Here is a 15871-nt window from a genome sequence, read left to right on the forward strand (position 1 = left end):
ATACATGTCTCAAATCATGATAAATGGAAGAACAAGACTTTGAAATGGTAAATAAAATATATACTCATGTTAAATATATCACCCTTGTGAATGGTTTGTAGCTATATATAGAAAGCTATAATATTGATGTGAAAGGCAAACTAATTGTTGATGCATCAATTTTACCCCCACAAACAAAGTTGAAGCATTAAAATCACCAAAATATGCATGTTAAAAGTAGAATTAAATGCAGTAATTTAGCTTTACATATTGACTATTTGTGTTATTATCCCCAGTTGTGGTTTTAACTTTGGTATGACTTTGTCTGTGTGAAGTGAAGAAATGCTGAAATTTTACAAGTTTTTATCAATTGATTTATTTTTGGACAGTGTGTTAATGTCCAGGGGAAAATATGATATTTCGTTGATGTGTTATTGTCCAGGGACAAATATTATATTTCATTGATGTGTATTCAGTACAAGAAAAAGACTGGATGACTGGAAAAGTGTTTCTCTGAGTTTGGTATCATTTTTGTTGACATAACTTATTATGAAGTTATTGATGTATAAAAAAGTTTGAACCACAGGCTGAACCCGGGATCTCTATGCCGCGTCTAATTGGCTTGCAACAGAAGTGAGATATAGAGATCCCCTCTTGTCAATATTTAGGTGCTGCTATCTGTTGTTGTCCTCTGTGCCACATATTGCGGGGGACATAGAAATATCAGACGTCTGTCCATATGTCTGTCCTGTCTTGTTAGTGCTCTAACATTACAATTCTTGCCAGATTTTTATAAAACTTATATCATAGGTAATGTTCACAGACAAGATGGAAAATCAGTGCTGATCAACAATTTTTTAAAGAGTTATGCCCTCGGAAATATTAATGATATGGAAAATTACATTGTTAGTGTTGTCAAGTGTTCAATTCTTGCTTGATTTTTATGAAACTTATATCATAGGTTTATATCAGCTATGTTTTGGACAAGTTTTGTCTTGCCTTGACGGAGTCAAAAAGCTAGACATAGGTACATTTGTATGCTGTTTCCGGCGGCGGCGGCGTCAACAATGTATTAGTTTGTGATTAGGTCTAGTTCATGGTGAACCACTAGTGGTAGGTCAATGATATTTGGTATGCAGTTGTATTAGCATTGGCACATCTCATTACCATGGAGATTATTTGGCCCCGCCCCCTCAGTCAAGGTCTATTGACTTTGAAACTTTGCTTAGTTTACATGTATTAGTTTGTGATTAGGTCAGTTTATGGGGAACCACTAGTGGTAGGTCAATGATATTTGCTTTTGTATGCAGTTGTATAAGCATTGGCACATCTCATTACCATGGAGATTATTTGGCTCCGCCCCCTCAGTCAAGGTCTATTGACTTTAAAACTTTGCTTAGTTAACATGTATTAGTTTGTGATTAGGTCAGTTTATGGGGAACTAGTGGTAGGTCAATGATATTTGGTATGCAGTTGTATTAGCATTGGCACATCTCATTTCCATGGAGATTATTTGGCCTTGCCCCCTCATTCATGGTCTATTATCTTTGAAACTTTTGCTTAGTTTTTATGTATTAGTTTGTGATTAGGTCAGTTTAAGGGGAACTGTTAGTGGTAGGTCAATGATAATTGGTATGCAGTTGTATAAGCATTAGCACATCTCATTTCCATGGAGAATATTTGGTCCTTACCCCTCAGTCATGGTTTATTGACTTTGAAACTTTTGCTTAGTTTACATGTATTAGTTTGTGATTAGGTCAGTTTAAGATGAACCACTAATGCTAAGTCCATGATATTCAGTATGCAAATGTATTGGCATTTGCAAGTTTCATTTCCATGGAGATTATATAGCCCCACCCCTGATCATGGTTCATTGACTTTGAAACTTTTACATAGTTTACAAGTTAATGTTTGTGTTTAGGTTTGTTTAAAGGGAACGACTTATAATTATATAAGTCAATGGTATTTGGTATGCAATTGTATTAGCATTGGCACATCTCATTCCATGGAGATTGTTTAGCCATGTACCTTCAGTCATGGTTCATCGACTTTGAATATTTGCATAACTTACATGTTAAAGTATTGCTATTTTGATTTCAACATTTGCATTATCAAAATTACAAAAAGGTGAGACATATCTCTGTGATAACAGTTTATTAATATTTTGTACACATGTATGTTCATTCATATATAATTATAACATGTATGCCTGGTCGGTTTCTTTTGACCCTGACCTATTTAAAACTTAAAAGAATTAATTTCTATTAAAATAATTAAATATTTCTGCAGGCCAGACATTTTAGTGTGTCATCTCTTTCACTCAGAGGTCTTTGTATCTCTGCATATATAAGATATTAAATATTCAAATACAAATGTTCATAAGAACTTTCTACATGTTAAAAAGCCATTGTTTCCTTCCTCATCATGTAAATTATGAGTGGGAAGTGTGGGAGGCTATATTTATATTGGGAAAAGTGTTATCATGACACAATTTCCCATTTATAATGCTGTGCAAAAGAAAGATTTATTGCTTGATTTAAAAGAATGCTATGAAACAGTTGAACCGGCTTTTGACATTGAATGAGATGCTCCCCTGTTGAGTTTATTGTTGTGACATAACCTCTGCCCACATAATTCCTATTTACTGTTATGCCATAACTGCTACCTACAAAATTCCCATCATCTACATTAGTTAACATGTCTTAACTTGTTATTGTTTGAAGGATGTATGAAATTTCACTTTTAGGCCCAAATTTAAATTGTTTGTTTCCCACACTTTTCCAAATGAAAAAAAAACCTTAAGAACAGAATTTTGTTTGGAATGCCACTGGAAAAGGAAGGTATTTTGGATAGGAGCAGAAATTTAGCCTTGCAACCCCTCAAAGTTGTTGCAAGGGTTCTAAACGTGCAGAGAGTCAGTGTGGCTCTCTCTTCACAAGGCATCATATTTCATGTCTCTAAATGCCCCACTTTAGTAAGGGTTTTACTATAGGTCGGAAGAAGATCAAGGAATGACCGTATTTCTATACCCAAATCAACCCTTGGGGTTTTGTGTGCAAGAAAAAAGTATGTAAAGCCCACATCTCCTTTAATATATATTGCTCAAGAAAAATAGAACAAGAGGGAAGAGGGGATATTATGAAGAGCTATTGTCTTTCTGATTGACCTTTTAGAAAATGAATTAAAAATTCTTAGGAATCCTGCTATTAGTAAATTACTCTAATGAAAATTTTCAAAGGAAATGAAATGTTTCATGTTAAAAAAGTCCATCCTTTCTTTATAGCAATTTATTGAAAATCATTATAAATTCCAGCAGTTTTAATTATGAATGTTTGGAAAATTTTTGTTTTCCTTTTTGCAGTAATTTTAGCAAATATTCTTGATTTTAAATGCATGTGAGGAAAATGTATTTAATAAATTTTAGTTTTATCCAATGTTTAAACTAATTTTTTTATTACTGTATCACAAATACATGTACCTGAATTAATTTTTCAAAAACCCAATGGTAAATTGTTACAGACTAGAGTTGACAAAATATTTTTTGTTGGATAATAATCTACAATGTATATATATGTATTCAGCTTTCTGTGACATCTTTTTGAATACCTTTTAATTTGTGTTTGATGGTAGATTATATATATAGTGTTCTGTAAATAGCTTAGTCACGACTTGACAAAAGGTATAACATGCTGTCAGGGTATTCCCTCATAACTATTCATGATTTGCCTTTATCCAATGGGCTACAATCAGTTGATACTGAGTCACATTTGTATGAATGAATTACCTATGAACTAAATATTGACCTGTTTTTGTCCAGCCAATCAGGACAGATGATTCATGTTTGTGTGAATCTTGGCAATATTTGCTAGTGATTAGTTGTAGTTTACTTGGAATTCGAGAAAACAACAGGAAAACAAAATCCCTGGGGCTTGCTCTCTACCAGATTTCTTATTTCATCCATTGTGCAATATCTGCATCTGCAAGTGTATTATTCATTGTGAATTGTGTATCAGAAATTGACATTGGAGAGAAAGTGTTTTCAAAATGATGGCTAATCCCATTCAGGTGAATGTACCTGGTACTATGGGAGGGGTTTCTCCTACACAGGTGAACAACAAAGGTAAGAAATCAATTACTTAATTGAGGTCATGCATAATTGGTTCCTATTATTCATAATAAGTGTTAGTTTAATCTCACATTACATAGATTTTGGAAAATTTCTTTTGTTGGGAGAATTTTCTCCAATATGTCGAAATTGAATTAGTGGCATTTCTTAGCACTCCATATGTAATGATGAGATGTGTGTGAAAAAAATTTCTGGCTTGATATTTTGAAAGGCCACAAACTACTTACTTATATTGTACATGTAAACATTACATTATGCAGTAATACAAGTATGTGTAGTCTGAAATAAACAGGCTTATAAATTAATTTATGTATGACGTTTGATTAAAGGTTAAAGCAATACAGCTTCAAAATTTGTACTACAATGTATATATAATGTTCAATTGTAACTTTGGAGGCTTGTAAGTTTTTTTGCATGATATGTGCATTATTTTAAACAATTCAATATTTATATTTGCTAATATTTGGGGAGAATTTGTGCTGTTTTTCCATATTAAAAAACATATATCCAGATAACTGCATGTATTTTCAAATGCAGAAAATTTCCAGTTTGAATGTCTTGTAAAATGAAATCCTTTATACTTCAGTCATATGCTCTGATGAAAATTAAAAGAATAATTACCCAGTTAAGGGTGTTACGTGTATTGGGTAGGTTGTAGCAGGTGGTATCTCCTTTAATTGTAAAATACTGCTTCATTATTTAGTCTTCATAGAAAGGAAGTTGCAAATACTGTAGTCTGTACTAAGAAGTGTTGTATCCACATGAAAATAATACTTGTGATATATGCTAAAAAATTTGTGGAAAGACTGGAGAAAAAGAATAAGTGGTGTCTCTGCATTGCTGATGTATTGCATTATGTGTTAAATTGCACACTACATTAGATCTATCTTTGCATTTTGAAGTTGGTTTGACTGGTTCAATTTAAGGATGCTATTTTATAGATACTTTGAGAAGGTTTATTTCCATAACTTTTAAATTTGGGGATTTCTAGGGCCAAAGCTATTGGCTAGGATTTATTTTTGTGCATATTACTAAATGTCCTTGATCATGTTGATTCTGTTCTTCCTGAAAGATAATATTTTATTGCCAGGTAATGTTTTGGCAATTTTTGTTGTAATTCTGAATTTCCCACTTTATAGTATGAAACTAATATGCCTGTATATATATTCTTCTTGGTATTGGAGAAGTGCCATTACATCTAGGAAGAAATTTACATTCATATACCTTGTTGTAATTTTCAGAAATCATTTAACAAAAGTTCAAGGAAACCAGTAGTCAGTTAAGAGCCAATTGGATCAGGGTTTTTTATGGGTCTGATGCAAAATTCTGTACAAAGAATAGATAGATAGATGTAACAATTTTCCAAAGTTTTAAAATGTAAATAAATAACAAAATAACCATTTCAATTTGATGTATTTCCAGTGTAATGAGTCCCCTGCAAAGTTTAAGCTCTCCTGTTGGTCTGTATTTTTAAATACAATATATACCTGATCTTTGAACCAGGAAAATGGAGGGGAATTTAAGAAAATAAGTCTTTTTAACATGCCTATAGAGCCATAATAATAGGTACAAAGATCAATTGATGTTTTCAAGTACAGGAAATCTTAACAACAGGAAAACAAGTTGTTTGTTTGTTAGTGGAAGTCTTTACTAACGTAAATGACACACAAAAGAAGAGTTCACTAACTAATCAGTATTTGACCTAGATTTTGGATCCTGGTACTTGCTTATACTGAATGACTAGGTCAATTATGGCAAAAGGTAGATAATATAACCTGAGATTTGATCATTTCTAAAAATAGCTTCAGTCATGTTGTGATATATGCTACTGTAGGGATGACCAGTAAATTGGAAATTCAAGGTCTTGTAGATGTGTCATCACATGTGATTCATGATGCACTGTTGGAATCAGTAGAAAGTTGGTTACCTCATAAAAACACTCGATGTTTGACTGTCCTTGAGTGTATTTATGTTGATGATGAATGTAGTTTTAAATATATTGTTGCTTTCATAAATATGATAATTAGTCACACTAATAATCTGTCAATAAAATCCGTTGTGTTTTTGATTTTTTTGGAAGCTAATAAAAAAACTTACTTATAAATAGGATTACTTACAAATCAATCAATATATATATATGAAGAAATGAATGTTAATTAGACAGCCAAACAACAACACAATAAAACCCAACAGATATTTAAAGGTCATCATGTAATGTGTTATCAGTGCATTGAGTGCATTCCACTTATTACAACCTGACAAAAACACTATCAAAGGAGTTCATTGTCTTTTAAATATTGTTTACAAAAACCTCTTTTACAGATGTCTTGACAGTTAGCAAACATTTAAAAAGTGTACTGTCATTTGCCCTACCAAGTATAAGCGGGAAAAAAGTAGATTGATATTATTTTTGATAGTTTAAGATGTCAGAAGGATATATAGTTGTATGTACATTCTACTCCTACACATAACACAAAATTTGTTAACATGTATTATATCAAAATTTTGTGACCACAGATATTTAAAAAAAAGACCAAAACTGAAAAATGTTAGAGGAAATGGCAGATAAATAAATTATTTTTAATCATGCAAAAGGAAACACAGACTTGATGTTTAACTCACCACTAAACACTTATATATGAGTTATATTAAAATCTTATAATCTGCTCATTATCTACAAGCAAAATGAAAATAGGTCTGGAAAACTGTTGGAAACCATGAAGTACAGAATGGCTACATAGATAACACTATGCTGCAGCCTCTATGTGGTTGGAAATGTAAAATTGTAGAAAACAGGGTGAATGTGAATCTTATAAGTTTTATTCCAAGTATTCTGGAAGCTTAAATCCACAAGTTGTATTATTTTCTTTTTCAGGAAGAGGTGGAAGGAAACTGAAGGTGCCACCTGGACTAAAAATCCTTAACCCAAACTTGGAGCCTCCCAAAAGTCCAGTGTAAGTTTTAACATTAGTTCATAAAGAAGACAAAGTAGAAATTTAAGATATCAGTCTCCACATTGCAGGCCTATCACCAATTTATTTTGGAAATTTTGTATAAATTCTATTGTCCTGTAGGAGCAAGTCTTTCAGTCACGATAGTAATTTTGTATAAATTCTAACGTCCTGTAGGAGCAAGTCTTTCAGTCACGATAGTAATTTTGTATAAATTCTATTGGCCTGTAGGAGAAAGTCTTATCAATAGTAATTTTACTAGCCCTTGCTTTACAACCACTTAAAGAATACTTTTGAATAGCTATTGAGTATAGAAACATTGGCTGCATGCTCTGATCAAATTGATTTTTTTAACCTTTTAAGTGTTACCCTTGATGGTCTGTCCTTCCATCTTTGGATCCGTCCTTATGTCTTTCCATCCTTCCCATATTTTTTCCGTTTCAGTACTCTAACTTAAGTTTTCCTCATCCAAATTTAATGAAACTCATACACAATGCTAAGAACCAAAACTAGCAGACATGTTCGAATTTGGGCAGTGAGTCACTTACCGTTCTAGAGTTGGAAAATTGCATATTATTTTGTTTCCAAACTCTTAGTCTTTCTCACCCAAATTGTATGAAACTCATACACAATGCTAAGAACCACAACACTCAGACAGAGTTTAAATTTTGGCAGAATGTCATTAACCATTCTAGAATTATACCCCTTGCAAGTTTTTCAGTTTCCACACTCTAACTTAAGTTTGTCTCATCCAAATTTTATTAAACTCATTAACAATGTTAAGAACTACAGCATACAGAGAGAGTTGGAATTTGGGCAGTGAGTCATTTATTGTTCTAGAGTTATGACCCTTTTTAACTTGGAAATTTGCAAAACTTGAGCAGGGGCATTCGTGTCCTCAGACTTATTTTTATTTATTACATGTACATCTTTTGTCCATAAAAATGTACATGTATTTGTTCGGTCAGAATTTGCAGTCAGTGTTTGCCAAAAAGAATAATTGACTATAAAAAATAGATGCTTTTATCAAATGTTGAAATTTTCCAACTTGAGAGATATAAAATGTGTTTTATTTTAAGATACATAAAGGTTTTAATTAGACTGAATTAGACTTATTTGAACCACCACAACTGCTTCTTTTAGTCCAATTTTGCAAAATTTGATTTTCAGGACCAAAGGACCCAATTCTTTAAGTTTTAGTTTGATAATGTTGGAAAGAATGGTGTTCTATGTTGTTTGTCTAGAGTCTTCTAAACAGTTAGACAGATATTATTATTTAATAAAACTTCACATATTTGAAGAACACAACCTGAGGATGTACCTAAGGAAATTCATACCAAGATATCATTTAATGTAACACGATATCTTACATTTACCATGCGTTACCATAACATAAGGTTAAGTTGCTAAAATACCCCCTCCTAGATTATTGAAATGTATCATTTTGCAATAACCATAATATCTTGGTGTAAATTATTAACCCCAGTCAGGCTAAATAAAGCATAATCCTAGTCTAACATATTAAGGGGAGATAATTGAATTTACTTACATCAATATACTAAAATAGTATTGCTAAGTTAGGAGGAGTATCTTTTTGTTAATCTCTTTTAGGATCTGTGTTTGGAACAATTTGCTGATTTGGCTGTCCTCAGAAATCACTCCTGACACAGAATCCAAAAAGGGATTATCCTTTTGTGAAAACACCCACTGTTGAAGTTAAAACATAGAATTACAAAAAAAAACATAAAAATACAACTACTATTAAATCTTTAATACTGTGTTATTAAAAACTGTTTATTTTCTGATTTTAAGTTATGATAATAACAATATAGTATACAACAAAAATGCTAAGTGTCAATGTTTCCTTCAGAATGAACCATTACATATAAAAGGGAAATGTTTATTTCTCTCTACCTTAAGAGGAAATGTACGTAAAGGAAACAGAACATTTCCTTTGTGACGCCAAACATGCAATGTATAACAGTCTCCTCAAGAAAATCTTTGTATATATACATTTATGTGTTAGAATTTATGTCAGTTTATACAAGGTTGGCATGACATTGTTCTTGAATGATATGTTGTTAGTTATAAATTGAAGGTTACCTTGTCACGAATAATTAGTTATATTTAGCCTGCATTTTTTTATTGAATATTGGCAGTTTACTGTCTTTTTGGTAAAAAAAAAATTAAAATTGAAATTGAAAATTTACAGTGATAAAGTTCAGTGTTCCTTCTGAGAGTGAGACATTATCACATCAGCATGCAATGTTAACTGTTTTATTTACCCAGATTGAAGAGTCTTATCAGAAAAGACTATCTCTTGAGTTTTGACAACAAAAATTGGTTTTCCTGGATGTTAAATTTCAAGTTTCCAAGGTTATCAAAGAATTGCTTGTTTTAGTTTCTCTGTATACAAGAAATCCCCCCAAAACTTTTTGAATTTTGGATGTTTAATAGATGTTTAAAGAAGTGTTAATCATAACTTAATGACACATTTCATTTGTCAGTTTGTAGAAAATATGTGCTAAAATTCTCGATTGATATAATTTAACACATATGATAGCTCGAAATAACCGTATTGTCCATCATATTAAGAAAATATAAAATCCATTTGATTCATATGAGATAGACAAAGTGCATGAATGTTTATGCTTGAAGATAAAAGCCAAACTCACTTTGTTAAAAAGACTCGAATGCTTTTTTGAAGTCTTGAGATATTCTGCTGAAAAATGGCAGATGAAAAGTTGTTTTATTCTGTAAAGAGCATGTTTTATTTTGCAAATGTTTGATATTGATTATTTTTATGAATACATGTTTGTATCAGGAATTTGCTGTTGTCTGTCTGCCTTGTCTCTTTACTTGTCTTGTGATATTTTGCTATTGTTCACTGTGTTGTATTTCCTTGATATGAAGAAGAAGATGTGGTATGATTGCCAATGAGACAACTATCCACCAAATGATGTAGATTTCAGCAAATCTATATATTTATAGGTCACCGTATACATACAGTGAAAAAAAAGTTTATTAGTCTTCAACCTTTGAGGATAATGTAAAAGTTGAAATACCAACAAGCGTTTTATCTGGCTTCTACCTATATTACCATTTATGGATTAGTATATACAATGTAAAGGTTTTGTCCATGTTTGGTATTGTACAGATAATTAAAACACCTTATTACCATTTATGGTATTTTAGTGGATTACTTTTGATACCCGACTTGTAATGGTATTTGATCAATTGACTATTTGACACGATTTCACAAGAGATAAATTAAAAGTGAAGTAGTTTACAGTGCTTGATAGTAAACCAGAGTAATCAATGGTTTAACATTTACTGTGTGTGGGAGACTTAATTGTAATCTAGTCAAGGGTTTACCACCTACATGAGCTGTCCCAAGGATTTATACCATTTTTGAAGATTAAACATGTTTTTATGAAAGGTCACCGAATTGATATACATATATATATATATATATATTAAACGGATAGTAGCTACGATTTTCATTAAAATTATTTTTTTAATCTATATGCGGGATTTTGTACAAAAGTTAATTAAGTATAAATAAAACCATCACTGATTACTTTCCATTTAGCATTTAGAAGCTTTTTTAACTTTTTACACCTGAATTTAATTTTTGTCTATAGACAAAAATTCGATATTAAGCCAACCCTTATTCATGTGTTTACATAATTTGATAAATGGTGTCAAATATGTACGTTTAATTTAAATTATCAAATACGAAAGAAAACAAAAAGCACATGTTCGTATCTATTTATATCTTGGTCATTTCACTCACTGTGTCTGCAAATTTCGGGAAGTAAACCCGATGCATAATTAATGAGACGAATAGGCACGCAACACGATATTAATTATGAATTATTAACACTTCTGTAGTTTATGTAAACATTCCAGCGATCTTATTTTTAATTTTAAGTACATATCTTTGATTTTAGCAGCTTTAAAACGTGGTCATAGTTTTGTTAAAATCGTAGCTACTATCCCTTTAAATGTTAAATCTTGAACAAGGAAGAAAATAAATAAAACAATCAAAGAAACTGCTGACTCTGCATATCTTTATTTAATGACCACATGTTAAGTTTGTAATTACTCTGAAATTTAAAGACCTTATAAAACTTACAAAAACTTCACAATTTGAGGTGTGAATGAAGCAAAATAATTGGCCTTTGTTTTACTTTACAAGACCCTGTTCTTTAGGATCAGGGTTCAGTTAAGACTTATGGTTAGGTTTGGGGAATGTTTTTGGGGTTGGGACTATATGGTTTTGGTCCCAGAAAGTAAATAAAGGACAGATATATTGACAGTTCTCTGATATAGAACAGGAAAAATTAATAAAAACTATGTGACTGGTGCTGATTTAAAAAATCACTTACAAAAAATTTAAGCGAACTATTCATGTAAAATATTTATGTACAGTCTAGTGAGTTTTGTCGTTAAATATTTACTCTAATGTATGTTATATGAAACTTATTGGATATTATTTACTGGTTTACTTATTGTTAAAATACATGAACATTGATGGCAGAGCTTGGATAGGCTTAAAACTTGTTAATTTCAATGTCTTTAGTGTGTCCACTGCTAATTTCTGAAATATTTAAAAAAAATTCTAAGTGCTTTTACCAACTCTAACTGAAGTTGTCTTTCAACTACTATTTAAATGAATATATAGTTATATAACCTTGAATATTTGTCTGGATGTGGTTGCATACTTGTTTGTTTTCAGATCATTTTATTTTAACAACTGAATGTAAGACGACTTCCTCCATCTGTTGTCAATCTATAGGTCATCAATGAATGTCCTTGTCAGTTATTAAATGTAAAATGGTTTGATAAATATTGATTTGCTTCACTTTCCAGACATTAGTATTGGTTATAGTAAAAAGTATGTTAAGTCTATAGTCGAGACACTTTAATTTTTACCTTGTAAATTTGAAAAGGTAATGTAAAGGAAATCATTTTTCAAGTTATCAAATCACTTGACAAATTATTTGCACAAGAAGCTATCAATAAGAATTTTGAAAATGCATAGAATTTTTAATAGCATGTCATTTAACATCAATAATTGACTTTTGCATTTTCACCCATAAAATCAGATCAGATGACAGATGGTTTACTATAAAAAGAAACCAGTCTGTGTCACCTGGTAACCTACTGATCAAAAGCTAGGTCATCTACTTCCATATGATTACTCTAAAAGAAGAATCAATCATGCATACTGTCTGGTGGTTGTGTCTGTTTTGAATGTTTGGAGCCTGTTTTCTAATGCTCATATGCATAAACAAAAAGAAAGAAAAACCATACAGACATAGCATGTTAGTTTTATGAATTGGGTCACAGTTAACATGGTAATATAGACAGGTGATATTTCTGACCTATATATCACATTCCAACAGTTTAAAATAAGCCTCATAAATGTTGTAATAAAGCAAAGTACATCAAAGTACTACTCTTGACACAAGGCTACAAGACATTTATGTAGAACTGATTAATTCAAGGGTTTCCTCAATACTGTTTGGTGCATGTGTGGACAGTAATCTGAGGTTAATTGTTGTGAATACTATAGGAAAAATATTAAAATGATGCTTTTTCTAACATTTGCATTGTTCATCCTGTTGCATTTTTGCATTAATAAAAAAATCATAAATTTCAAAATTAACTAGCCTGGTGCTTGTTTCATTAAAATTTTACGACCAAAATTGACCTAAGTCATGAACAATTCAGTATACTTAGGATCATAAGATTTTTTGTGACACACAGGACTGGGCTACTGACTCCCTTCTAATCTTTTACCTTTACCCTGTAGGAGATTTCTTGCATTTTTGTTTTTAACATTCCTTAATCTTAAAGTAATATTTTATCATCCTGAAAATTCAGCATGTGCTATTTGCAGGCTTTTTTCTGGTAAACCATTGTTTATTCATGTTTTAAGTATTATCTGGGATATAGAAAATATAAGTATGAATCACATACCATAAATAATTAGTCTTATAAAATAATTAGGTATTGATGAATGACTGATTAAGAGAGAAATGTATGAATTTTCATGGAATGATACATTGATGATACAATTATGACACCACACGTCTTACTCATTGGCATCATTGCCATGCTTCATTCATATATATATATATACAACTGTATATAACAAGTACTTAATTATTCCATGATTATGTAGGAATGTAACACTTGAATACAACAACTCTTTATTCTCAATCAGTGCATGCACTAGTTTTTTTTAAAAGTGCATGTTTTACAAGATGCATGCATACTTGAAACTAAGTGCAAGAAAATATAGCATTTATTATGGCCTTAATGGAATTTTGATAGTACAATTTATAATGCTAATGTTGAAATTAAAACGGCAATACTTTAACATGTAAACTAATTTAACTAGGTGAAATATTCAAAGTCAATGAACAATGACCAAAGGTGCAGATTAAATAACCTCAATTCCAATGATAGTAGTACTGCATGCCAAATACCAATGACCTATTATAAGTGGTTCCCTTTAAACTTATCTAAACACACAAACTTGAACATGTAAATTATAAAAAAGTTTCAAAGTTAATAGACTATGACTGGTCGCGGTGTGGCAGGACCAAATAATCTTAATGGAAATGAAGATCTGTTTATGCTTATACAACTGCATACCAAATATCATTGATCTACCACTAGTGATTCCCACTAAACTGACCTAATCACAAACTAACACATTGTTGACGTTGATGCTGCCACTTAAAACAGCACTCCCAAGTCTCGCTTTTCTGTCTTCATTTTGGTCAAAGTGAGGTAAATTGTCAAATTTTTTTACATGTCTTCTTGCAGACCTTTTGACCTAGTATGTTAAAAATCTGTCTGATTGTGTGGTTCTCGACAAAACAGGTTTCATATTCTTATCCTATGAACATGTTATCATCTTGAATTTGCATGTGCTGGTACCTCAGGCTGGTACATAGTCAGAGGTCCGTAATTCAGTGGTTGTCATCCGTATTTGTTTTTCCTTTATTGTTTTTGTCGAGCCTTCGACTTTTGTCGAAAAAGCGAGACATAGCGATCCTACATTCCGTTGGCTGCGGCGGCGGCGGCCACAAAAATTCACTCTGTGGTTAAAGTTTTTGAAATTTTAATAACTTTCTTAAACTAACCTGGATTTCTACCAAACTTGGACAGAAGCTTGTTTATGATCATAAGATAGTATCCAGTGGTAAATTTAAAAAAAAAAATTCTGGTTTTCCCGTATTTTACTTATAAATGGACTTAGTTTTTCTGCCAGGAAACATTACATTCACTCTGTGGTTAAAGTTTTTGAAATTTTAATAACTTTCTTAAACTATCCTGGATTTCTACCAGAATTGGACAGAAGCTTGTTTATGATCATAAGATAGTATCCAGATGTAAATTTAGTAAAAAGAATTAAAATTTTTCCGTATTTCATTCACTTATAAATGGACTTAGTTTTTCTGCCAGGAAACATTACATTCACTCTGTGGTTAAAGTTTTTAAAATTTTAATAACTTAAACTATCCTGGATTTGTACCAAACTTGGACAAAAGCTTGTTTATGATCAAAAGCTAGTATCTAGAAGGAAATTTTGTTAAAATTTTGTACCTGTTTTTTCGTACTTTACTTATAAATGGACTCAGTTTTTCTTCCAGTTAAAATTACATACAGCCTGCAGTTAAAGTTTTTAAAACTTTTATTAGATTCATAAACTATCCTGGATTTTTACCAAACTTGAACAGAAGCTTCTTACAATCAAAAGATAGTATCGAGAGGAATATTTTAATTAATTTTTTTCCTCATTTTTGTTGAGCCTGCGATTAACAGCAAAAGTAGGCGAGAAACCGGGTTCCGTGTAACCCTTATGAATTTTTTGAGTAAATATGGTTGTTGGTTTTCACTTTTGTATTGTATCATGTTTTGTCAGGCTGGCCTTTTATAGCTTGCCTTACAGTATTGGTTTTGCTCATTGTTTAAGGTGTTAAGGTGACAATTATGTTGTTTACATTCTTTTCTTTTGGATAGTTGTCTCAATGGCAATTGTACCATATCTCCTTAGTTTTATATGCAATACTTTCTGTTTCATTTTTCAAAACAACAATTTGGAGGGCTATCAGGTTTTTGGTAATGAATCCTGTGTAAAAAAGAGTTTTGAAAAGATCTTGAAATGGTAAATATACAAATAACGACTTCTTTCATTAACCCAAAAATGTTATAGTTATGGAATCTAAAGGCAGAGCTAAATATAGATTGTATTTGGTTAGTAAACATCATTTACAGGCATTAAGTTTATTTTATTATATGTCACATTTTTATACTGCATTGTAGGAGTTTGAATGTTTTATTATGACATGATAAGTACCTGGTATTATGTTTTATAATAGAATATTACAAGGGAAATTAACCAATGAAAACAGTGAGGATCTGGAGTCAAATAGTAAATTTAACTTGTTTTTATTTTCATTGCAGCCCTCCAAGAAATTTGGACTCCAAAGCCACAATTAAGATCAATGATAAACAGTTTGAGATTGAGGCCAGTGACCTTCAGCTTATCCAAAATCTTGGCCGTGGTGCCTTTGGTATTGTTGATAAAATGATGCACAGACCAAGTGGGGCTATTGTAGCCGTAAAGGTATAACTAATTACAAATCTGTTTAACACAAATAATTAATATGTCAGAGTTCATTCTGTTCTATGCACATTAGATCATTTAAGAATTTTATCAATTTTAAATATCATTTATTTCTTTCTAAATACAATTACATCAATAGAATGTTTATGTTATAATGGTATAAAC

General features: G+C 31.3%; 1 protein-coding gene across 5 annotated transcripts in view; it reads left to right on the forward strand.

Moving 5' to 3' along the window:
• Positions 1 to 15871, forward strand: part of LOC127709137 (dual specificity mitogen-activated protein kinase kinase 6-like) — a 48674-nt gene that overhangs the window by 8705 nt on the left and 24098 nt on the right. For 4 of the 5 annotated variants that reach the window (XM_052214502.1, XM_052214501.1, XM_052214503.1 and 1 more), the window contains exons 1-3: positions 3875 to 4099; positions 6981 to 7059; positions 15544 to 15706. In XM_052214502.1, coding sequence (XP_052070462.1) covers positions 4024 to 4099; positions 6981 to 7059; positions 15544 to 15706 — 318 coding nt within the window. In that variant the 5' untranslated portion in view covers positions 3875 to 4023. Of the gene's footprint in view, positions 1 to 3874; positions 4100 to 6980; positions 7060 to 15543; positions 15707 to 15871 lie in introns of those variants that run through there. The other variant, XM_052214504.1, reaches the window with a different exon arrangement.

This window comes from Mytilus californianus, unplaced genomic scaffold, assembly GCF_021869535.1.
Source record: "Mytilus californianus isolate M0D057914Y unplaced genomic scaffold, xbMytCali1.0.p SCAF_7, whole genome shotgun sequence".
NCBI classification, from domain to species: domain Eukaryota; kingdom Metazoa; phylum Mollusca; class Bivalvia; order Mytilida; family Mytilidae; genus Mytilus; species Mytilus californianus.